Genomic DNA, 25,921 nt, shown 5'->3' with positions numbered 1-25,921 from the left:
GTCATCTAGAGGTCGGCTGATTTTAAGAAGTCTCTTGTTTGAAGGTAAATTTCTTCTGCCTTCCTGATACTGTACAGGAGAATCAACTGAATGTCTGTTAAAGAGCTAAAATGACATTGGAAGCTATCTCTCCTTGAGGTTATGGATATTAAATTTGACCCCTAGGTGAATAGTAAATTCACTGTGTGATGCCTAGGCAGTTGCCCAAGTGAAAACCGTTTGCAGGGATGTTCTTTTTTTGTAACAGAGAAGCGTAAACAACACAGTAGCAATTACAATGCTTTTGGGTGTCTTTCCAAGGAGACCAAAGGTGAAGTGAGCCAAATATCTGAACTGGTTCCACGTTTTGATTAGGAAAGAGAGAACCAAGCAATACAGGAGAAAGCTGTATTGCCTTTGTACATGCTCTGCCAAGGGGTCTGATGCTGAGGACTTCAACTCATTGAGGATGCCTATGGAGCCACTTTTTATCACCATTATCTTCACTCAAGCATTTAGAACTAAGTTAAGACAGTTTGTTTGGAGGAGTTGCTTTGCTCTTTCTATGAGAACATTAGAAAGGATAACCAACACAGGTTATCCTGCCAAGGTGGACTGGGACTGCTCAGCTGTAGCAGAACACCTGCCACAGGTCTTCCTGTCATACAAAGAATATCAGTCTGCATTTTGGAATCGGGTAATTTGATGTTTAGCCATGAAACTCTGGGAGGCAATGCTTTATGGGAGCTCAAAGTCATGGATATGTTATTGCATGTCTTTTAGAGCAAAACACTTGCAAAATCAGATGTATTTACGGAAAGCTAGTAGTTTTGTAGTTCTGGTGCATATAACATAACCCATTTTACTCATCCCTGCCTTATTCACAGGCTGGAAGCTATTCTGCAGTGGACTTGGCACCTTAAAGCCAGTCAGGAGACAACCAAATAGAATTATGAACATTTATGTTTCTAGTCTGCAGGCTGTCCTCAGGCTTACAATGAAATGAATAATTTGCCTCCAATCTGAGTGGCGCATTGATGTGTTTACTTTGTCACAAACTCCAAAAGTCAGAGTATATGGCTGACCTAGAATGTGAACTTTCACACACATGCAAGAATGTTTTCACTCTACATTTGAATTTCCAGTAACTTGGCAACATGTAAAGAAAACAATTTGTTAGAAATATAATACAGGAAATATTTTATGTTCTGTCTATGATTAACAAACAAGGAATTTATGACTTTTTAGTTCATAAATCAATGGTCTCAGCACAAATTTCCTGTTTTCTGCATTTTAAGAACTTCCATGTAAAAATAGCATAAAAACACAGAGCACAAAGGAGCCATGTCAAAAACCAGTAGGTTGTCTGCTCTGTGTCTTGCGTAAGAAAAACATGCAAATGACCTTTTGTTAAGGGTGGCATGCGAAGAGCTATTGCATACGTAGGTAGGCAACTAACATTTGGATAAGGGTCAGAAGTTCAGTCTAGATCAGATGCCTAAATAATTAAGACTGCAGATCATCAAAGACCTGTAAGTTTACAGCCATTCACCACTATGAAGTTTCTCTTTTTCTTATGGCATTATTTTTAATGGCTGAATAAAGTGGACTTATTATTGCTGGGCTGATAGTATACTATGTCTAAATATATATATATATATGCTGTTGTAAAGAAGATAATTTTGAGTCTTAACATGCTTCTCTGAGGAAGCAAGGCTTTTGACTACAAGCCTGCTGTGTACTTCTGTTGCTGTTGAAAGAAAGGGTTACACATTGCCTTCAAAAAAGAAGCCATGGCATTTGGTGATACTTTTAAACATCTGAATGAAGGGTTACCTGTGACAAAATTTTGTTTCTCTTAGAGAAAATTTTTCAGCTCTGTGGCACAGTTTTATTCTTTTCTCATGCAGATACCAGCTGGGAGTGGTTTGCAGATTTATGTAAAACAGTTCGCAATGTATATGAAGGGAGAAATGGGCCCAAAGTGAATGAGTGGCATTTTTCAATATGCTGAAAGAGTGGTAGCACTTTCTAGGATAGGGAACCATCATATTCTACTGGAGGAAAGAGATTCAGATTGGCCCCTTTCTGGCTTTTTGATTGCTTGGTAGTATCCCTTGACTAAATCAATTCAAAGGCTTGTTCTCTGCATAAAATATGATGTTGAACATGGAATTTATTATTAAAACACCTGGCAAGTAGTCTTTGAGTATCTATGGACAGCTGGGATGCGTAAGGGTAGAGCAGGAACTGAAGGCAGAGGGTAGCTCTGTTTCAGTCTCAATGTCTGGGAATGCTAATGGTAGGGATAGGAATGAAGAAATGTATGGTGGTGTTTTAAAAGCACTTGAATCAGAGTCAGAACAGAGATTTTAAAAAAAGAAACCAACCAAAAATAAAACCAGAAAGCTTATGTTAACCCTGGAACAATTTTGTTAGCTGAAGTGAGTTTCTACTTGTAGTCATTCCCTTGATTTCTTGTGAAGATAGTATCTGTTTATACCTGAGAAAATCACAGGGACAGATTTCTGTTGTTGAATCACAACTTCTCATGGGTGGATACTGATCCAGGCTGTGTTATATTCCAGCCCTAGTTGTCGAGTGCTTTGCTGGCTGTAGCCAGTTCCCAGCCAGATCTTCTCTGGTAGTTCCTAAGTATCATTTCAAACCTCAACCAGTTTCAGGGCCACTTCTATACAGTACTACTGCCTTTGCAAGTGCAATGGCAGTGGTTGCATCACGGCACAGAAAGCAGGAGCAAGCAATAGGTCATTTGTTTGTGTTGAGCATGGTGGTATCCTGGTTTTTATAGCTAAATTAGCCCGGGGAGTGGAGAGAAAAAGGGAAACGTAGGCATAATATGAATAAAATGCTTCTGATAAGGATATGAGAGTGGGCTTGGAAAGACACAAATGTGCTGGGCAGGGTCATATACTACCAGTTGTCATGAAGTGTCCTCCTGTTAAGGGGGCGCAGTACCAGGAGGGCTCAGAAAGGCTCAGATACTCTGAACTTCTGTTAGCTTTCCTTTGGCCCTCTTGGCCCTATTGAAGCTGCCCTCACAAGGGAACAAAGGAGCAGCTTCTCTGGCTTTCGGCTGGGCTCCCTTTCCTGCTGATACTTTTCTTTCAGGCTTTCCCCAGGGAGCACTGCTGGATTTGCTGTTCCTGAGCTTTTAATGCTCCATGTGATGAGGCTTCTCCGCGGTTTCTCACAGGAGCAGATTTTTCCAGCCAAATGCATCCTACTATCAAGGAGCTTTTTCCTGCAGCTCAGCCTATTTTCCCATTGCTCTTCATCAGGTCACTTATTAAGCTCTAAAGCCTGTCTATGTAGATTAATTTGCATTTCCATGAAGTGGAAGTCCCTAAGAAGGCAAAAGAAAAGAGAATTGCTATGCTCAAAACAAGGAAAGCCTGTGCCTCGCTTCCTCTGTTTTGGACAATTTTACATGGCTACGGACAAATCCTAACCCTGGCTTATGTGAACAGGGACTCTGGTACAAATGGACCAATTCAGCCTGCTCATTCAGGCACAAAAGAGGGTTAATAATAGCAACGCGTGTTGGATGAAGATTATTGTGAAATGCATCATGTATTTTTCCTGTGTGTATTTGACCCTGCCTGCTATGAGGAGACAAAGCAAGAATGGGGCAGAACAAATTCGAAATATGTTTGCCTAAATTTTGCATTACAAATGTAAAAGGAAATCCAGAGCATGATTGTTGCAATTATTCTCACCCAGTTCCATGGTATCTTTCACCATCTGGATGTTCACCTTAGACCCAGTTATTTTAGAGCATGATTGGCAAAGTTTAGAAAAACAATCACACGCAATAATAGAGATCAAAAATACGAAGTTTGTGAAAGGTTTTGTTAATGTTTTCCTCTTGATTTTTTTTTTAATGTATCAAAACCTGCTTTTCACCATTTTATGGAATTGTGACTACAACCTGTATTTTTCAATTTTCTGTTCTTTTATTCCCCTCTTGGTTACAACAACATAGATCTCAATTCCAAAATTATTCCGGATATATGTAAGTGTAAGAATGTGATCCCTTCTACAGGTGGGGAAGCTTGGTTTTGTTTGTTTTTCCCTAACCCAGCATTATACTTTATGTATCCCCTCTTACCTCCCTTTGGTGACTTTTTTTTCCCCCAGGTGATCAGATATCTGACTTTTTTTTTTTTTTTTTTTTGTAAATATGTGCTTTGCAGCCTACAGAGTGTTTTCTAAGTCAACCTGAAGAAAAACAAGAGAGCACGGTAAAGGCAAAGAGGAGAAAGAAGGTATGAATGTCCTAGAGTGTGTTCGGGGACTGGGCAGTGGATGTATGTGCTATTACAAGATTCAGAATTGGGACAACCCTGTGACAGTGAGAAGTAATATGGTCATAACGTTGCAGCCTTTTTTAGAGAAGAATAGAAATTCCTACTTTTTTGACTTCACTCAAAATACTCATTCCCAACCTGAACTGTGGCATTACGTGTACACTCTGCTCAAGGGTTGTATATGTCTACACCCCACTTGCAAGTGTTGCACACCGGGAAAATGTAACTGTGTCAAAGAAAGGTGGAATTTCAGTTGATGCAGAATCCGCCCCATTTCAGCGGTGTGGTCAGGCTCCAGCTGCTGTGACGTCTTTAGAGCCAAGAGTTGTCCTTGTTCGCTCTTCTCCTCATAGCATAAGTATATAAATAAATACTCTGTATTTTCCCTCTGGCCATGCTCCATCCTCACCCTCAACAACAAACACACTCTACAGTCTAGATGGAAATTATATGGCACCAGGCAAGTTAATTGTCGTTCAGGACAGACTGTAAATACTTGGCTCCCTTGTGAGGCTGAGAGGTGGCCTTTTTATATTATGTCAGGCCTCTTAATCATCCAGGGAATGGGAAGAGGGAAGAGTGGGATTTAGCTTTAAATGCAGCTCTGGCAGAAGTGACTGCGGTACTTGTTCCACTGCTGCCAGAGCGAAAGCATCCCACAACAGAGATTGGTGAACCAGACCTAACAAAAAGACCCCGTTCTCAGGCAAACAATAGGCACTTAGTTACACCTTTGGTTTCAGTGGGGCTAGGCCACTAAGTGGACATACACAGCCTCTCAAAAAATCCATCAGGAAATATTTATCAGGTTGATCTATGGGTTCCAAACAAAGTGCTCTCTCCAAAAATAAGGAAAAGGGGGGAAAAAAACCCTTGCTTTTAAGCATCTGGAATGAATTGGAAGAAAAATAATAAAATTTCCTGCATGAGGAACATTTCCCCACAGCTCTCCTTGAAGGAAGAGAGTTTGCTCAGGTGTCCTTGCTCTTGCTCTTACGGAATTTCTCTTTAGTATCAGGCTTCTCCCCTCCAGAGTGCCATAATTTTCTTGAAGGAATCAAGTGGCCCAACAAATGACCTAATAGTCCTGTGGAACGGCGCCTTACCCTGAATTACCAAGTAAATGAGCCTGATAGTTCTGTCTTGCTGTCTGCTAAATCAGAGGTTCCCAAATGTGGGTCACTTAAGAGGCAAGTTGTGGGGCTGGAGAAGAGCATTTGTGGTTGATAGGAAGAACAACGAAGAGGTTCAGTTGTGGGCCTCATGCAGAGGCTGCGTGTGCTGCACATGGCCTCTGGTCATTCTTTGGGAAGACAGTTGTTGCACGGCAGAAAAATACAACGGTGCCAAGCGAGGGTGAAACTTGGGAAGGAATGCTGCAGATTCAGGCACTGCAAAAACCTGCTAAACAGCCAGACGACCACTGGAAAGCCTTCCGGGGACTGCAGAGGGCTTTGCGCCAGGCCAAAGGTAGACTGAGAGGAAGGCATAAGACTTCATCTCCGCATATCCCACTGTCAAAGATTCAGTTGGGGTCTTGCAAACACACAGCTGGTGTTTAGCAGAGGTGAAACAGGCAGTGGCCAAAGTGGCAAGTGGCTGTGAGAGGCAGCTGCCTACTTTGCCTTTGCTGTGGGGTAGAGTGGCTTCAGCAGCTACAGTGTGGCTCTTCCCTGTTCCGCCTTCTGCCCCTTATGCTGCCATTACGGGAGTATTTGGGGTGTATTGGGCAAGAGAGAGATGGAGCAGTGGGGAATGGAAGAGAAGGAAGGAGTGGGTGCTGGGAGGGATAGAGGGAAAGAGGGGTGGAAAAAGTTATGTCCCCTACGTTAAAATTCCTGCTATAGCTCTTTTCAAAATTTCTGTTGATCTTTGCTGCCCCAGACCTTAGTCTGCCAAAATTGCACTGAAGGTATTCACCACCCCTCCAAAGCTGCCAAAAATGTTTCCAGGCCCACCTCATCTCTCTGTGAAATCTCACTTTCCCTAGCAGATACGTACCCTGTTGTCCCGTCCTAACCACACTCTCCTGCTCCTTTTCACTTCAAGGCTTATGCTGCCATGCATCCTTATGACGGCAAGTTCAGTTTAGCTTACGCAGCTGAGAATCACTTCTCAGTGAGAACAAGAGAGGCTTCATATTCTTGCCGTTCTCTCCAGGCTGCCTCTATCCTTGAAAATCTGCTGTTTTCTTAAATGCTGGCAGATCATTCAGATAACGGGAACCCTGGGCTATTCTACCCCGATGATCCATTTAATTATGGGAAAAAATACAGCAACACTTCCACTTCAGTGAAAATTCAGACCTGTTATTTGCTAACATTCCTAAGGTGTAAAACACAATCATTATAAACTCATGTCCAGGCTCTAAAAATTATTAGTTTGGTTTAAAGAACTATACATTTTGGAAAAACAAAGCAGCTGCTGAACTCTTTCTGCTTGACTTCTGGTTTTGTGCGCTTTTAACTCATTTTCATCACATTTGCATGGCATTCTGAATATAGCTAACCATCTTTCCTTCCAAAATAGATAGATACGTACTGTGTTTTAATCAAAATATAACCAAGACTTATATAATCACTTGATTCCTGTTGTTATTCTTTAAGAATAATAAATTAAAACAAATTATGAAAAAACCCCTGAATTTTCAAACTGATACTTAAGTATAACAACAGCAAAACCAGCTCTCAGTTACGTTTTTGTTACGGCAGCATTTCAGGTGAGTGCACAAGATACTTTGTCTTCGGGCACACAGATAATCTGATCAAAGTATTTGAACTTGCGTCTGAAGTCTGCATTCCCACTAAAGATGATGGGAATCTTGTCCCATTGTCGTGGTTTAGCCCCAGCTGGCAGCTAGGCACCACACAGCCACTTGCTCACACACACCCCGATAAAAACAGTTTAATAATTGAAATAAAATAATATAATAATAAAATAATATAATAAATTGTAATGAAAAGGAAAATAACAAAGAGAGAAATAAAACCCAAGGAAGACAAGTGATGCAAATGAAAAACAATTGCTCACCACCCACCGACCGATGCTCAGCCAGTCCCCGAGCAGTGGCCGCGACCTGGCCAACTCCCCCCAGTTTATATGCTGAGCATGACGTCACATGGTATGGAATGTCCCTTTGGCCAGTCTGGGTCAGCTGTCCTGGCTGTGCCCCCTCCCAGTTTCTTGTGCACCTCCAGCCTTCTCGCTGGCAGGCCAGTATGAGAAGCTGAAAAGTCCTTGACTGCTTAGCAACAACTAAAACATCGGTGTGTTACCAACATTATTCTCACCCTAAATTCAAAACACAGCACTGTACCAGCTATTAGGAAGAAAATTAATTCTATTCCAGCCAAAACCCGGACACCCATTGTAAGGTGTTTTTTTAATTAAGCTGTAATTAAGTCAATATAACTGTATAAAGTTATGGAGGAACATTTATTTACACCGTTGTTAGCTAGCCAAGAGCAGAAAATATTGAAATGTCATACTTACCTGTTTTACTTGTTCTTTTAGAAGAATATTTCTGATATTCTGGAAAAATCCCCTCCAAAACCTGGCGTCCCTGCAGATCTACAAAATCTGCTTAGTCAGCATTTTGGTGAAAACCGTTCAGTGATTGAAATAGAGGAATTAAAACTGTCAGGTAACTTATCCTATATTTAATAGATAAATAATGTTTTTTTCACGATACTGTTGAGTTCTTTTTCTGCAGAAGAAAGAGGATTTTTGGGACAGGTCTTGAGTTGTACCTTTTTATGGAAATATTTTCTTACACTATTAATTTGCTGTTTAAGTAGAGATGTTAGTTTCTTTGGAATAAATGTGAGGTTTCTTGGAGTTACGGAAATGAAAAGAAACATTGTTTAAATGTGTCCTTTTTTTGTAAAATATTAATTTCAGGAGCTCACTTTCTAATAGAAATTATGATTCCTAATAATAGCTTCCAAGATGCTGACGGAGAAAGTGAAAATGTATTTTGTTTCTGGGATTATCTGAGTCGATACAGATGCATAATAGGAGGGCTGACAGGAGTAGACAAAGAAATAATGAGACAGCATTCTGATGCAGTTATGAGATGCTGAAGGCAATGGTTTTTCAGGGAGCGGCATGAAATGAGATGGTAGTTTTGGTACAAGTGTAAAGCGACCAAGTTTTAACCATAACAAGGACCCTCTTGGTTTCCCATATTCTATCTCCAGTTAAAAGCCGGTGATAGAAAAGGCAAAGCAGGACAGAGCAGGGTTAGCTTCTATCAGTTGGAGGTTGCATTAGAGATGAAGGCAACGTTGAACTTCTCTGCGTCTTGCTCTGCAGATAAAGAGGCACTGTCATTTTATAGGCACTGTCCATTATTTGTTGGTAGTGCTCATGATGAGGAAACAGCCTGGTAACTAACCTGCATACACCTTTGATACTTCTTGAACTCTTAGTGACCTGTGCCCAACATAGGAGCCTTCTAGCCCAGCAGTGGTTCCTCTCTTTTAATGTTTAAGCCTGTCTTTCTAGATAAATATACTCTTCCTTAACATCCATGATTCTAGGTTGACCCTTCTTTATTTCTATGGGGCAGGTTCAGCTTTCTTGTTGAATCAAGAAAACCTGGAGAAGTCCCATGTAGATTGCTTTGAAAAGCTTGTGTTAAGTATTTTTAGACCTTTAGGGTTTTTAGCAAATAATAAATAGCTTTGGTGTCTTTCTTATTAAAAGAGCCCTTTGGGCTAGTGAAGTGACCCATTTCCATATGGATTGGCTCTTGCGTTGGATGGAGATATTTTTTCTTTCTTTTTGTGCTGGGAGTTGGAGGCTTAGCGTGCCAAGGAGTTTACGAACTTCTACAGCTGTCAAGTCATTCACGTCAAAGCACTGAGCAACTAACAAGCAACTACTTAACTGACACAGTGCAGAAGGTCAGGTTTGTAGTCAGCATGGTCTCTTGCTGCAGTCTGAGCTATGTGTTTTTCCCCCCTTTCTGAAACTTGCATTTAAAATTGTTGTTAATACTCCAGTGTTGCTGGAGTGTTGGTGAAAAGTCAGTGACTGAAGCTCGTGTCCTTTAGAAACCATCTTTTGAAATGTTCAGTCATTAATAAGACTTAATGTATTCAGAAGAGCAAAACAACGGTAAAGACATTTTGCCACTGGGAGGAGAGGACCATGGTGGGTGTGAAGAGCTCTCCTATTACCACTAAATGCTTATGGAATGCGGTGGGTGTGAAGAGCTCTCCTATTACCACCAAATTCTTATGGAAGGGCAGCCCATCCCCTTCTCCACTAGTGTCAAGTGCATCTTTTAAACATGATTTTAAAAGTAAGTCAGCTGCTGGCCCTTCAGTTGTACACAGTCATTCCCTTTGGAGCTCAAGTCCCAGTAAATGTCAACCTCTGGATTTAATAAAAGGGATCAGTGCAAAATAAAAGTTTTTAGCAAGACAACACCTATTAAATGGAAGATATAGTGATGGAGAGTGGCTATGCTCAAGAAACTACACAGGCAGGACTTCAGCCAGGCATCAGCTACAAACCAAGTTTGTCACATTGTCTGTTCCAATGGAAATCATGGATTGACGCTGCCAGCATTAGCACAATGCGCCATCCATGTGAACATGAATAAGGTCTGTAAGGAAACCTCCTTAATTTAGCTAAAATATATTGGCAAACATCTCGTTCCATAGACATGGAGGTGCTGTGCTTCATGCAGAATGACAACAAATATGTGGGTCCCTGAAGACAGAGTTGTTAATGCTCTGCAGGAGCATATTGTTCCATCAGGCAAAGGACCCTTAACAACGATGGCAAGTTTTCAGATCATCTAATTTTAATCACCATTTTAAGAACTTCGACTTTCTATATAGACACTGCAGAAAGGAAAGGCCTTCCAAAGAACCTGTTAGGACCGTCTCTATATGAAGCTTAAAGTTAAATGGCATGTCTGCACAGAGTGCCTTTGAGACTTGCTAGTTAACATAGTGACCAGGTAAAAGATAGGCAGTCAGTGGGAAATGAAGGAAGAGGAAGACATTAAACGCAGTGTAGGTGTTACCATTAGGATTGATAGTTAGGTAGATTACCACAATATGGAAGGCCAGAAAGAGGAACAAACTTACTGACAGGTAGATTATTGGTAGGTTGTTGCATTTACACAGTATGAATTGTTTGGGTGATCTACAAATGTATTCCATCATAGGTAGATGGGAGGAACAGTCTAGCAGATTGACTGTAAGGCTTTTGGCTGAGACCTTTGACTGATTGTGGCAAAGACTATGAAAGCTTTTTTTAAAGTATGTGATCACACCTGTGCAGCCCTGTATTCAGGGTTTTTCATGGCAGGAGAAAAGAAAGGAATTGCAATTGAGTTGAGAGATGTTACCTTCATTGATTTATCCAATATAAAGCTTCTTGTACATGAGGTGTACATTAATCTTTGTTTCACAAATGGTAATTTATTGATCATGGATTTTAACACAGTTGTGATTTCATCAATATAACTAGTCATTATGCTGCAAACATATATGCTCCCTTTGCTGTTAATTACATCAACAAAAATATTTTTTTCCTTTTACATTTTCAGATTCCTGTTTTTTGCCAGCCAATGATCTCACCCATAGTTTTTCTTCATACCTGAAGGAAAGTGAGTTAAAATGTTGGATGAGATGAAAGTTGTATGAAAAACATTGTTAATGCAATATTATTGCAGTTTTTATCTGCACCTCCAAATGTTTCTAATTATGAAATATTAATAACTTTAAAGGTTTTTCTTTTTCTTTTTTTCATGACAGGTCTTGTTTTTCTGACTCTTCTTTATCACTTTTTTTTGTACCAAAATGTTTTAGGGTTTCTTTTAATTGCTAGGGATTGTTTGTCAGTAATTTATTGTGGCTTCATAAGTAGGTGTATGTATTATCTTACAGTAAAAATCCTGCAGCTGTCTGCTGACACGAACCAAGAGAATTTTTTTTTTTTTTTTTATATTTATATAGAACGTCTGGTCTGGTAAATGTATCTTTCCAATCTGTTTTCTCTGATATAAATTGCCATATATGGCAAATGAAGACAATGGGCTTGACACCTTACAAACTGTTGATTTTTAATGCTTATCTAATTTGTTCAGTTATGTGATATTTCTGTATTTTATTTATTTTGGGCATTTTATTTTCCAATTTCTCAGCCATGACTAAATGTAAAAGCGTTGCCAGAGATGCAGACCTCATAGGAGTCAGCATGTGTGTTCTTGCTGCTGGCTACCATTCATCATGTACTCTTGTAATTTAAAATTGTGGCATGTAGTACTTTCTCTGTATGCGTACATGGGCTTTTTCATTGCAGTCTGTCCTAAGTGGGCAAAACTCCGTAAAAACCACAAGGAAAAGAAGTCAGTGGTGATGCTGGTTATCTGCAGTTCTGCCCTTCGTTCCTTGGAACTCATCAAGTATGTCGATAGCAAATGTTATGTTGAGGTTGGCAGTCAGTCAGAGGTTTTGTCTTGGAACCACAGACATAAAGGCAAAACTGGGACACTGTCCTTTGCTAGCCAACAAATTCACTGACTCAAACTGATGCAATATCCCTTGCTTCTTTAAATTGTGGGAGTGTGGTGTTTGGTTTTAGGCTGAAGTAACACTTAGTACTTCAGTTGCATGGAAGTGCTATTTTTATTAAAAACCAAAAATAAAGTGTAACCAATTTGGGGGAAACATGCAACATGTTATACTTGGGAACAGAGTAAACCCATAAAGCATCATGATCCACCACTAGAAATCGTGACTTTGCACTAAAGGCAATGAGGACATGGTGTTCCAGGGCCTCAAGTGCCAATGCGTGCGTCTGGCCCGAGTGCTTCCAGCTCTGTGTTCATGTTCTCAGCTGGCTCAGGCTGGCAAAACTGCTGTGCAGAGATGACGATTTTCAGTGTTCCCTGTCATCTTTTTTTCCCTTCTCTATCCTTCCCCTTTTCATTCCAGAAGTCTTGATGACTTTGGTGAATTAATGTATACCTCACAAATTTCATGGTTGTCTTTTGTGTCTTGACCCCATTTCCTGTGATTATCTGTCAGTACAACATGAGATGGAGAGTTGGGAAGTTTGACTCCGTGCTACAGATAGAAGCATAGATATGGCAGATGTGCCTGTAGTGCTTAGCCCCTGCATGCAGATATTACCATCTGAGACTTAGGTGGTTTATATGTATACTTGTACATAAACCTTTAGCTTTGCACAAGAGAAAATCGAAGATTTGGCGCACTGCAAAAAACATGCAGAGAAAGCTGTCTTAAATGGCATTCAGTAAATACTGAATATGTTGTCTCCTGCTTGACTAATACAAAACCTGGAGTTATTACTGTGTGCCAAAATGGAGTGTCAGAAATACAAGTCAGGTTTTCCGATAAACGAGTTTTGGTTAGCTAGAATTTGGGCAATCTCTGCAGTAAAGACTGCGAAATGTGGGTTGGTCCATACACAGATCTTGCCTTTTGCGCACGCACACGCATGTTCATTCATGCCTGTATCTCAGTAACTGGGATATTTTTGAATTAGAATTTGGTGATTAGTCAGTTTTGAACTAAGTTAGCTGTGAAAGCACAGGCCAGAATTATTAAATATTATCTGACAAGCTATCTAAACAATATTGCCCCCTACTGATACCTGCTGTTGTGTTTCTGCAGTTGTTGATCACTGTTGATCAAGTAGCAAACAAGAATGTACATAGTACAAGCAGGGGTCACTGCGGGACTGTCTGTCTCAAGCATATTGGGAAATGCCAGTTAGTTTTGCTTTCCCCCTGTGTGGTCTTAATCCCAGCCCTGATGCTTGCATTTCCTTTTTCAATTTTTTTATTGCTAGGTCAATGACAGCATTTAAAGGAGACTGCAGAGTTCTCAAGTTGTTTGCAAAGCACATAAAGGTAAGAGAGCTGCAAGGGAATTTTGATAGAAAAACTAAACAACTAACTAGTGTTGTACTATTTTCTTTTTAAAGCATTTAGCAATAGTGCCTTTCATATAGTGTTCGTATAATGTTCCTTTCTTTAGGTAATGCTTCCTTTGGTAACCCATTGTTGCAGTTTGAGGAATCTAGCCAAACACCATCTCCAGTAGCTCTGGTGCAATCCTGTGCAGAATGTAGATGCTTATGCATGTGCTATGTTTTAAAGATGTTCCACATTCCTGTGAGGTGCTCATTCAAATGGCTTTTGCCTGTTTAAATTGAAAGCTTACACACATAGGTTTGTAGAAGCAAACTGTACCAGCACCCACATTTGCATTCTGCCAGTTGGATGCCTGGATACCCAATATCCATACCTGCTGGAGAGCACAAATTACGGGGATGTTGGAAGTAATGAGTGGACATTTGGCCTTTGATGTAAATACTGTCAAACACACAAATGTCACTTGCTTTATTTCACCCTTTTCCAGTGTCTTCATCTTGAAGGAGTTTAGAACTAATTCAACTTTGTCAGTTTTCCAGATATTTCAAGAGAATTTGTTTAAATGCTGCAGGAAGCATACTGTTCTCACCTCCAAAAATAGTTGGTGCAATAGCAGATTTTCAAAGTTGAAAACGACTGAACTTCTGGAGAAGTGTGATGCCCAGCTGGCTGTTATATTTCTTAAACTTTCTCCCAGATATATCAGTTTGACAGTTTGAAAGATGAATAGCATTTGTTACTTGATGGCATTCTAGAAAGAGGTACTATGAGATCTTGAATTTATTTCCAGCTCTTTGAGAAGAAATTTTAAAACGATCGTGGTTTTACTGTGGTTTGTCTTTCTCTCTTCAAATTAGATAAAAGAACAGATGAGTATGTTGGAGAAAGGTGTGTTCCACATCGGGGTTGGAACTCCTGGGAGAGTAAAAGCGCTTGTGGAGCAAGGTAGGAGAACAAGGAGGGTTTTCTCCATAGGTATCTTATACTTAGTCTCATGAGAAGTGAGACTTCAGTTGTTTTTGAAGCGCTTAGGTTGACATGAATCTGTGGATCTGGGTACTAAACTGTACAGTTCTGTTTCTTCACTTCTACTATGTCAGTCAAAATGAGGTCAAGATTCTAGTAGTTGATTTTAGGACCACTTTAAGCTGGCATAAATCAGTATTACCAGAGAAAGGCAGAGTAATACTCCCCCCCTGCCCAGTCAGTGCCCACTTATTTCCTCTTCCTGCTTCTTGTGCTAGCCCAAGAGTCTGTTTGGCAGCTCAGTGAACTGATCCCAATTAGAACTGATCCCAATTAAAACAAAACCAGAGTGCACACAAAATCAGGTAATGGGGGACTTCCTCTTTTGGCAGGAATACTGATTTATGCTGACTTGAAAGTGACTGCAAAACCATGGTGTAAGATTTAAAGCTCCAGGAAACTAAACACTGCAAGTAAATCAGAAGGAAGTAATGGCAGAAGTCATTGTATCATATGTCACTCTGAGCTCAGTGTAAACTTTTGTGAGGGGCGGACGAAAGATCTGCTTGCTGATTTCATTTTATTTCTGAGTTGCCTGTAATGAACTTAATTATTCTATATAAAACTCCTTTTCTTTTCCCAAATTTTGAATAGTTTTACTTACTCAATAGACATTAAGTACACAAAGAAAAACAAACAACAAAATGACAAGATGATAAGGTGATTCTTTCCGTTCCTCTTTCTAAACACTGCCTTGCTCTGACTGTGGTTTCTTGGTCAAGGACTGGCTGTGGATTGGGGCTCTACCGCTCCTTCCAAAAGGGGACAGCAGCATAATTTTGTTGCTTCCTGTGCCCTCCACCAACATTAAATCATTACTGCTCAGCACGTAAGCACATTGCCGTGTTAGGTGGAGGCAGCTTATGGCTTTGTGAGGGGCGGACGAAAGATCTGCTTGCTGATTTCATTTTATTTCTGAGTTGCCTGTAATGAACTTAATTATTCTATATAAAACTCCTTTTCTTTTCCCAAATTTTGAATAGTTTTACTTACTCAATAGACATTAAGTACACAAAGAAAAACAAACAACAAAATGACAAGATGATAAGGTGATTCTTTCCGTTCCTCTTTCTAAACACTGCCTTGCTCTGACTGTGGTTTCTTGGTCAAGGACTGGCTGTGGATTGGGACTCTACCGCTCCTTCCAAAAGGGTACAGGAGCAGCATAATTTTGTTGCTTCCTGTGCCCTCCACCAACATTAAATCATTACTGCTCAGCACGTAAGCACATTGCCGTGTTAGGTGGAGGCAGCTTATGGCAGGGACACAAGGTGTATCATCCTAAGGTCTAGTCCTTTTTTGACACCTTAATGTTGCAGTGCCAGGTCACTAGGGAACGGAGAGGGGTCAAAACCAATACAAAAAATTGTGGGCATCATGTAGAAGACCAGGGAAAAACAGGGGAACAGCTGGAGGGCCAGTTCAGAAAGGACCTTTTTCTTCTTTCACCACCATTTGTTTGGAGGGTAAAGGAATTCTTCAGCAGCACCACTGACCTGACTCACATTCACATAGCACCCAGTCCTGTAAATTGCTAAACACTGTCAGTTCCCATTAACAGGAGTTTTCAGGCTAGGGTCCTTGTAACTTACCAGCTCCTCATCAGCTGTGGAAATTCAACTCCTGCGGTTTCATCAAGAGGAAGCTTGAGGAATTATTTTCTGGCAGGATGTTAGCTCTTGACAAGCCTGGCAACAGTAGTTGTTCTGCTTTTGTGTTTATCTTCCAAAAAGGCATGGGATTATGTGGTTAAGGGAGTCTGCAGTGTCAGTGCATTAGTTTTCCAACCAGCAAATGTAGTACTTAAGTGTTCAAAGATTAGTTTCCTTGAAAACAGACAGCAAAAGATGTAAAAGCCCAAAATCATTTTGATAAGCACGTGTCATATTATCTTGGTAGTAAAATTCATGTTGCCTTTTTAGATGGCCTGTGCTTGAACTCCACAAAATATATGATTCTGGATTGGAACTGGAGAGATCAGAAACTAAGGAGAATGATGGATATCCCTGAGGTATTGTATAAGCACCTGGATATATTATATTCTGTGCATTCATTACTTTTGATTCTAGTGCCCAGGTCTTGGTCAGTAAGGTTTTCTTTCTGTAAAGCTGACTTCAGTGGTCTAGAAACACAAAGAAATCAACATTTGACTAGTAAGTCTGTACTCTCAGGCCTCAAAATTACCTCCTGAGGAAGATTTTTTCCTTTTTTGTTGCAAGTCACAGCTATGACTTCTACGGCTGTGCTGTGAATTTCTCCTGTTTATGCTAGATGGTTGTTCTACCTGTTCCCGGGAAGTTCTCTCAGTAAGAGGACTTTGTGCAAAAGTTTCCTCAAAAACTAAATAAAACTTTGGAGAAGCGTTTATTTGTCTCCATCTGAGAGTAAGGTGGTACTTCTTGTGAGTAAATCTACAGACAGTTTTGGGGCGGGGGGGTTGGCAAGAGGTAGGGTACAAACTATGTAGTGCCATCCATCATTTGTAGACTCCTTTTAAGATAATTCCCTATTCTTTTCAATTCTGTAATCCAGCTTTCACATTTATTGCTGTGACGAGGCACGTTTAGCATATGCTGTGGGGCATCAGCTGGTATTTAGCCAGCAGAGAGTGAAAGAGGCAGATTCCTCCACCAGTCGTTGTTAGAAAGTTTCCAATTTCGTGCACAGTGTTTCCATTTTTTTGCACATTTAGAGCAGGCCCATACGCAGAATCTCCAGGGAAAAAGGAGTTTTTGCATATAGACATTAGGCTGTTTCACAAGTGAAACAAATAATCAGTCATTAATCCTTCTCTGCACTTATCTATGAATGTGCTGTATTTTACAGTCCCACATACACAAAGATACATGTTCCTACTAATCTTGGATAAAGTGCCCCGCAAAATATACCTCGCAGAAATGAAGTAGCAAAGAAACCAGCTCTGCTTTTAGAGGCAAGGAGGTTCCCTCTTGTGGTAAATACATAAGGCTTTTTTCTATGGTGCTTGCACTTATCTGTAAGGTTTTTTTTAAAGAACAGAGAACATGAATTCACAGCTATATTAGCACAAGATAGTAGTACAAAAGGTGCTGGTTGCAGTGGGATGGATTTTTTAAGTCAGCTGAAGTAAATATACATACAGTAGACTATAGGTGATCCACCTCAAAAACCTGAAAATTATGTTGCTAATATTTGATTTGGGATTTGGGGCTATTGCAAACCTGAACTACCCCTTTCTGCTCACTGTAGGTAGCATCATATAATTTCTGCATGTCTGTCTAGGAATATAGGCCAAAAGTTGTGACTCCAGCTGTATTTTATTAAGGGAAAAATCTTAAGGCTATCTTAACATCAAAATGTTAAGGCTTAGTTCAAGTTAAAACCAAGTGAGTGTGTTACACCTTCATATATAGTGTTAGCATGAGGAATAGATATTTATGTGTGATTACAGAATAGTGATCAGAAAAGTCTTCAGACATGCGCTTGGCTCAGGTAACACAACATATAGAAAGGATTTTGACATCTTGAGCTATGTAACTGGAGCATCTTGCAGCTATTTTCCTGCTGCAGACATCAGGCAGATTCCTGAACATTGTAAGAATGTCAGTAATACAAGATACCCAAATAATGTTTTTGAGATAAGGCATCTTAACAGAGTAGAAATCAGTAGCATTTTCTGGCAACTTGCAGACTTGAAATATGGAATACAGTCTTAGTGAGCAGAAGATCTTACTCCCCTGCTTGTATAAAAAATTGTCAAATACATGCCAAGATTAGTAATAAATTTGGTCAAAGAAGAGAGGAATTATAGTACCAACAACACAATTTAGAGAACTGGCAGTTAGATGTACTAATTTTTTTCATCCTGTGTTAGTTGTGGAGGCAAAATTGTGCCCTTAAAATTGGAAATGAGGCATACTGACCCTGATCCAAACCTCACTTTGTCAATAATTTCTTTGTATATTTAAGGTGCTCCTTTGCCACATGTCATTGTAATTACACCAGAAAGCAAGAACAGCTGGAAGCACATGTACTTGTTGTCCATTCATGAAAAATCTGTAGCTTCATTTTAAAGGTGCGAACTACTTGATGTTTTTGTACTCACCTCATATTCAGTGGAGAATTTTGTACACAGTGCTATATTCTGATAAATATATGAATTTAAAAACACATTAATCCTCCCTTACGAGTCTTGTATCCCATCACATTCACATAATGGATGGCGCCCTGATCCAGTGCTCTTCCAGATGCCTCAACATCTCATTAGTTAATGCTGTTGGACTTTTTTCTCTGTTTCTGTGTGTCTCACTCCATTCATCCCAAACAGTGGAGAGAAGGAAATAAAAAGAAAGCTCACAAAGAAACCAGTGGTGGGGTAAATGAGTTTATGAGACTCTGTCTTGGCATGCTTGATTTACACTGAAGCGTAAAGGTTTAAATAAAAATTGATTGTATACTTTCTGATCTGACCAAAGGACAAGCTTCCCACTTTGAAATCTTTGTGTATAGAGGTTGATGGCAATACAGAGCTGTCTCAACTCCTCAGATTACTTGTTTGTAAGATTCAAATGGAGTTTTTTCAACAAAAAACGATATTGTATTGTCTGCAAAGAATACAAACACTGAGCCTTGAGTAAGTTTGAAAATACAGAAAGTTTAAGTTTCAGGTTTCATGAAAGTAGAAAGGTGTGTAAGAAATGGACTTGCGATCGAAAGACAACTGTTTTCACCCTCATGTAGCACATCCAGTGTGGAACAGAGACTGGTCAGACTTTCTCACATCATTTATTCCTGTGCAAAGTGGGGGCATAGAAGGATATAAACCTGAGAGAAAACTCGCAAATAAGTTATTTGTAAGTGGGAAGAGGGAACTATAAGGAAACTCTGGACTAACCATGATGATAGAGAATCTTGTGTTCTTGCTGAAGTATGTAGTCAATATTTACTCTCAAGTACATTCGTCTTTTATCTTTAGCTAAGCAATAAGCTGCAGCCCTGTCCGTGTTATAAACCAAAGTACTTTGCATGCAGCACATGTAGACTTGACCTTTATGCTCACTTTCATTCAGGTCTCTCAGACACAGACAACGTTGTGGCTGTTGCACTGCAGTACAGCCCTTGGACTACTTGATACCCGTTGATGCTCTGGAAAGTCCCGCAGGGATTTTGCAGCCCAGGGTGGATCTCTTGCTGTGGCATGCTTTATCAGCTCCATACTGATGACAACTTAGCTCTAGCCCTGTTAGATGGGACTGCAGGAGCCATAGTTGTACTTTAGGATTGCAGAGCAAATGTTTACAAAGTGGCAACGCTGTAGAGCTCAGGGCCTGGTATGGGAACCTCTTCTTTAATTTGTAGTCCTACAGGGAGGTGCCTGCGTAAATAAATAATGGTATTTAGCCAAAGCATTATCAGTAACTTTTGATGCTTTCTTTGATTTTTGTTTTCTTCAGATAAAGAAAGAAACAATTGACCTACTGGAGATGTGTATTATAAAGCTGTGCAGAGAGGGGTCTGTGAAGCTGGGACTCTTTTAATAGTTTTACCAACAAGGAAGTCGTTTGCAGCTGCATTTTACTATTATCCTGTCTGCAATTGGCAAGTGATTAATTGGTGATGGAATTAAGAATTTTGACTTTTCAGAGGTCTACCAATACAGAAAGAATGCACATTGCAACTTTTTCTGAGTTTTAATAATAAAACGGAAGTTTTGTTTGTAGTTTTAGTATAATTTTTATTGCAGTAGCAATGTGGTATTGAAATTAGAGGTACATTGCATTCACCTGCTAGATTTACTACTATGTCACTTTTAAGACTTTGAAGACGAGCAAACTGGGGTGTGAAAGTCTTTGTACAATTCAGTTCTCTGTTATCTCCCTCTGCTGTCCCAAAGGACACCTTTACTTCTCTCATGAGAGTGATAATCTAGTTCTTGCCTTAGAGGATCTTTGAAAATGTTGTATGAATTTCAGTAATTTGTCAAAAAGGTATTTTTCACCCATCTGTTCTAGAGCTGGCCAAATGCTACTTTTTTGCTATTACATGATAAATTATCTGTATATTGAAACTTTATTTTGGTTAAACTGTTGAAGTGTGCAAAAAATACCCTTCTGTTTGTCCATTTAAATTAAAAGGCAATGATCTCTGGGTGAGTCTTCTGTCATTGTGGATAGTAGGGAATGGACACATTTTTTTCAGAGGGCAAGATGGAATAGAGGTGAGCAAATCATCAGCATCTTGGAAAGCCATTGGTCCAAATCAGATGTTCTGAGAATGAGTTGTGAATTTTTTACAACTTTAAATTGCATCTGAATCAATAGCAATGAATGTAGTAGGTTAAGAAAATTGATTTGGTCTTCCAAAGCAATGTTTTCTGTGCAGTGCTGTCTCAGCACTTGCAGTCCTCCCCAATGGCATCCAGTGCAATTGGAGTAGAGCTCCTTTCATTGTATGCCATGCCTGTTAGCTGGGCAGCTATGGAATTGAAGGGAGAAGAAATAATGCATCTGAGATTACACAGAAATTCCAGTATAGCTGGCAGTATCCCTGCAAATGAATAAGAAATAACAAATCCTACTGAATTGTGGGGCAGGAAAAAGACATATTTAAGCTTTTCCAGGAGGCATGAGCTGGACACCCTGACCAAAGTACACAGTCGTTTGATTGGTACAAGCTGATCATGGGAATCCAGGCACAAATGTAGAAAATGAGGAAGAGCGAGATCTAGTTAATAAGTAATTCCTGGCCATAATGCAAGTTTGAACAAACAATACAGTCTCCCAACGGTAAGGACAGTATCTCAGCTTACACACTCGCCAGCACAAGTATATTATTCCTTCCTCTCACCAAGAAGAAAATGAAAAACAAGACAAGTTTTCCTCCACGAGAAGGAGAGGCGCGTCCTTCCAGATGTCCGGATAACAGTGCATTCAAACAACAGAAGCTACCAGCTTGGAAGCCCCAGCTTACCATTGCGACTGTGCTCTCCAGCTTCTTTCTCACAGGTGCATTCTGCCTTTCTGTGGGAGTCTGCCTCATACTGTCCACAAACAGCGTCAGAGAAATCCAGGTTTGTTTGGGGGTGGTGTTCTTAGATATTCTATGGAGAACAAACTGGGCTACATTTGGAGGGAAAAGGCTTTGAATTTTTGGTTCTGCATAAAGATGATAGCAATGGCTTCATGCCTTGGACATGTGTCCAGCAGCCAGTATTCCTGTGAAAATCCTCAGAGATAGTTGGTCACCGATAAAAGCCGAGCACTGGGTGGTTAACTGGGTGGTAATATCTGAAATATGGGTGGTAGTTACTGCCACCGGCTGGTAATATCTGAAATGTTGTCATTATTTCCTGGATTTTTGAAGGGAAGTAAACTAATCCCTTTGATAGTGTTTGGTACTAGAAGAACATCGATGTTTGCTGGGGCAAAATCTTAAAATGCAGGGAGCCCTGATGTTTAAATGCCTCCTGGAGGCAAGGTTGGTTAGACCTGTGGCGGTGTTAATAGACTCCTGGTTGGAGCCAACACTCAGCACTACATCCAGGCTGTTCAAGAGGGGTGGACCATAATGCATGTGGGGATTTGTCAAGCATTACTTGGTCAGCCAGACCAAGGTGCAGAAGTGTTCTTCGCTCAGCGCTCCTTTGCCAAGGAACACTTGTGGAGGTTCTGCAACAGTCATCAAAAGGCTCTAAAACAGCTTTAAACTAGGGATAAAAATTGTGAATGTTCATTGAGGCCAAGTCCTGATTCTCTGCCTCTGTTGAATTTTAACTATTTTTGACAGTCCAGTGTCACTTAAAAGAGAACTGCTCTCAGAAGTCTTGGAGCTAAAACACTAACCTTTTCCTCTGTGCATGTCCTTTATTACAATATCTCTGCTTGGTCACTTCTCTGACAGATTGATTATTCAGATAAATGCTCAGATTGTTCAAAACTCCGTGAAAATTCCTCTAACTGGAATAAGGAATGCCACTGTTCTGTTAATTTCATGCTAAAGGAAGATATATTGGTAAGTGGACGTGAGAAACCAGCTCAAGTTGCTTAGCACCTCCTGTTTTTTATATCCCTGTATGATAAAATACACTAATTCTGCTCTGTAGAGCTCCTGACTAAATTTTCTTTGTACTTTTTAAAAACATGAAATACTCAAGATTTTATACTTTTGCCTTTGCTATTCATTTTGGTACATGTTAAAAATAATCAAGATCAGGCTACCTCTGCCCTTGATTGGGAGATGTCCAAGGAGAAGATGGGGATGGAGGAAATGGTGTTTGATTGTGGAGGTGACTTCTCTCTGCATCTGTCTCTTTGAGTCAGTAGCAAACCCTTGCCCTTGGCCTGGGATTAGTTGTTACTGCACTGCTAAGCTCTCCAATAAGAAGGAAATCTGAAGCTCTGACCACTTGTCATAAGTAAACCCCTGTAGTCTTCTCTACAAGGGTTATGCTGTTAATTGCCAAGGTCCTTGAAATAATTCAAGTCTAGCAATGTCATTCTGCAGTTTCATTTGGGAAAAGTATCCTTCATTTCCTCTCCTAAACTACTGGGTTATGTTGCTGAGACTGTTAAAACGCTTCCTGTTCCACCAAAGAGATCTTACGCTTAGTACTGCATAAATGATCCCTTAAAATTACAGTGCAATTTAAATTATAAAGTCACTTTAGGGTTCTTCAGTATTGAAGAGGCTGTTAAAATACTCTAATTCTTCAGATTACAGTGATGTTTGAGATGAGAATTTTATTTAACTGAATAATGTTTTTTTATAGTTTAATAGTCCTCTTTCTTGCTTGTATTTGCCTGCCTAGCATTCTCCTTTTAATTACAGGACTAGACTTCCCAAAGGGTTCAAATAATTGATGAGAGGCAGCCTTATTTTTAAAAAAATCTGAAGGAGTTAAGAGCTAATGGGTAGTTTCTGAAGTTTTTCGTGCACCTTCTTCTATGGAAAATTAGTGTCTCCACAAAATTATTCATAGTCATTGCAGGTTCATGGCCAGCCATGCCATCTTGAGTAAAATAATAATGAGGCATTTTTATTTTAGGTTTCATTTGGTGATTTAAAGTATGTTTAATTTTGTGCCAAAATACTAAAACTTTCAGTTGGGGTAAAGACTAGATTCTAGCCAGTGTCCGCTGAAGTAATTGCTTAGAGTGTAGTTGCCAACACTTAAATATGAATTGAGTACTCGCTTCCCCTCTCTTTTTTAGCAAGTAATAGGATTTCTCTTTGTCTACATGAGCTCACCTTATTGAAGGGATTTATCCTTGAATTCTAGGGTGATGTTTTTATGTACTATGGCCTGCAAAACTTCTATCAAAACCACCGTCGATATGTGATATCAAGAAGTGATGCACAATTGTTGGGTCGAAATGTAAACGTAAGTTTTCTTCTTTGTATTATGAGATCGTCAGTATTTCCATCAGGTGCATCTTTGACCATATGGAGAGCTAACTAGGCATAACTGTAAGTGTGTTAAGATGGCTCTAGGGAATAATGAGAAGGTACAGCTTTTCAGTGTTTGGTCTCTGCTTTTATGATTGTTAGGGCCATTCTGTCTAATAAGTTAATAAAAGAGGAAGATTGAGGTGATAAATAAAAGATGTCAGTCCAGTGTTGCAGTTCTCAAACCTGCACCTTGTAGGAATGCTGATTAAAAGTACATTGTCTTTTTCAAATAAATTTACAGAAAGCTTTTCCTTCTAGTGTTTTCAGTCATCTTAGCCAGAAGTGTTTTAAGCTGTGCTTTTATTATAGGGTTAGGGAATTAAGTTATTCTAAGTCTTTCATTTTGCCATCTGGCTTTGGAAGTGGACAAGAAGCAGGAAAAGGTTTATGGTGAAATAGGAGATCATGTAGCATTCTGAAGTATGCAACTTAGAGGTCTAAAGAGGAGGCTAGACAGCATCACCTGCAGCAGGCCTGCATAAGGAAATTGGAGAATGCAATCATTGCATTCAGTTTTTTTACTTATAAATCTAAAACATGTTTTCTTTGGCTTAGAAGTAGCATTTCTTAATATACACACAGTCCACAGACTGTCCTCAGTACATATGATGATTGTGCCATAATAATCTGTTGTTTCTATAAAATGCTTCTTGTAACTCTCAAGACATGTTCCCCATACATCTGCTTCTCCAGGTGTCCAGTCAGCTTGTTTGTTTGCATCCAAGTGCAACCGCTTTTGGCTTTTGTGCCAATCAGATACACAGCTTATTAGAGTTATTTGAAAATGTTTCTGCATTTAAACCTGAAGATTTATAGTTTCTCATGAACTGGGATAGAGAGATGTAATAAATTTGAGATGGGCTTTTGTTTTTCATGCTGTGTCTTCATATATCAAGATTTCCCCACACAGAACTGCAGTAATGTGGCTAACTGCATCTGCTGTTCTCCACCACTGAAGCAGTCCAGGTCAAAATTAAAAAGAAGGAAAAATGAGATGTTCTAAGGTAAGCCAAGGCTTCACTGGAACATTTTAAATTGTAGCTATGTTACAATAGCAGATCCCCAAATGAGTTTTTGTAGTCTGGAGTTTGCAAGTCCACAGCAGAATTTGGAGAAGACCTAAGTTTACTTACCGTGATATGGAAGGTGAAGGAATGGGAGGAGAACATTAATACCAGCAAACCAAAACAAAATCCCCAGGTTCTGTGCCTGATTGTTCTGTGACCTTGAATGCAGATTCAGAAGAGCTACTGCGCGCCCTTCACCACCTACCGAAATGGGACGCCCATGGCTCCGTGTGGTGCTATTGCCAACAGCATGTTCAATGGTAAGTAGGTACCTTCCACATCTGCTTACTAATTTCCACTTGAAACTATTCCATTACCCAATCCAGCTGAGTCCTGATATTGCAAGATCTCTGTCATTCTTCCACAAAGGTTTTCTTTGGTGGTGGTGCTACTGTGGTGAATATGGGGCTCCTGCTTCCTACTGTTTAGTAACTTGCCCCTCATTTTAAAACTGAGGAAGATCTTTCATTTACTAAGGCCCTCTTCAACGTGAATATACAACAGGACTGAGGAATTGAGTCCCTGGTGAAATAAGGAATGATGATACAACAAATTTAGTGTACTTCCTTGCTAAAAAACACATTCTTGTACAGTGATGGGAGAGCCCAGATTCTGCCTTTCCACAGTGGTGTGGTTAGAAGGAGGTGACCTGTTCTTCACGTTGGTTTGGACCTTTGGATCTATGTGATTGCATTTTGTTCTTTGAATGCTGGAAACATACATAGTCTTACTCAATTTGATCCCAGGTTTGATCTTGTTTATAGTAAACTAGTAGGCATAATCATAGAATCCAATCATAGAATCGTTTAGGTTGAATCATCAAGTCCAACCATTAACCTAGCACTGCCAAGTCCACCAACCATGTCCGTCCCTAAGCACCATATCTACACGTCTTCTAAATACCTCCAGGGATGGTGATTCCACCACTTCCCTGGGCAGCCTGTTCCAACGCTTGACAACCCTTTCGGTGAGGAAATTTTTCCTAATATCCAATATAAACCTCCCCTGGTGCAACTTGAGGTTGTTTCCTCTTGTCCTATCACTTGTTACTTGGGAGAAGAGACAGACGCCCACCTCGCTACAACCTCCTTTCAGGTAGTTGTAGAGAGCGATGAGGTCTCCCCTCAGCCTCCTTTTCTCCAGGCTAAACAACCCCAGTTCCCTCAGCC

At 40.0% G+C, this 25,921-nt stretch overlaps 2 protein-coding genes across 5 annotated transcripts in view; both read left to right on the top strand.

Moving 5' to 3' along the window:
* CMSS1 (cms1 ribosomal small subunit homolog (yeast)) overlaps window positions 1-20,385 on the top strand; it is a 40,156-nt gene extending 19,771 nt beyond the window's left edge. For all 4 annotated transcript variants that reach the window (XM_009289709.2, XM_009289712.2, XM_009289708.2 and 1 more), the window contains 8 exons: window positions 4,197-4,268; window positions 7,824-7,953; window positions 10,879-10,938; window positions 11,634-11,736; window positions 13,149-13,209; window positions 14,091-14,178; window positions 16,182-16,270; window positions 19,692-20,385. In XM_009289709.2, the coding sequence (XP_009287984.1) occupies window positions 4,197-4,268; window positions 7,824-7,953; window positions 10,879-10,938; window positions 11,634-11,736; window positions 13,149-13,209; window positions 14,091-14,178; window positions 16,182-16,270; window positions 19,692-19,775 (687 nt within the window). In that variant the 3' untranslated portion in view covers window positions 19,776-20,385. The remainder of the gene's footprint in view (window positions 1-4,196; window positions 4,269-7,823; window positions 7,954-10,878; window positions 10,939-11,633; window positions 11,737-13,148; window positions 13,210-14,090; window positions 14,179-16,181; window positions 16,271-19,691) is intronic.
* A 709-nt stretch (window positions 20,386-21,094) lies between these two features.
* Window positions 21,095-25,921, top strand: part of LOC103907500 (cell cycle control protein 50C) — a 10,490-nt gene continuing 5,663 nt past the window's right edge. The window contains exons 1-4 of the mRNA XM_009289702.1: window positions 21,095-21,307; window positions 22,138-22,248; window positions 23,516-23,617; window positions 24,922-25,012. Coding sequence (XP_009287977.1) covers window positions 21,095-21,307; window positions 22,138-22,248; window positions 23,516-23,617; window positions 24,922-25,012 — 517 coding nt within the window. The remainder of the gene's footprint in view (window positions 21,308-22,137; window positions 22,249-23,515; window positions 23,618-24,921; window positions 25,013-25,921) is intronic.

Source organism: Aptenodytes forsteri, unplaced genomic scaffold (assembly GCF_000699145.1).
Source record: "Aptenodytes forsteri isolate BGI_AS27 unplaced genomic scaffold, ASM69914v1 Scaffold61, whole genome shotgun sequence".
NCBI lineage: Eukaryota > Metazoa > Chordata > Aves > Sphenisciformes > Spheniscidae > Aptenodytes > Aptenodytes forsteri.
This window is presented reverse-complemented; position numbering and strand designations above follow the sequence as displayed.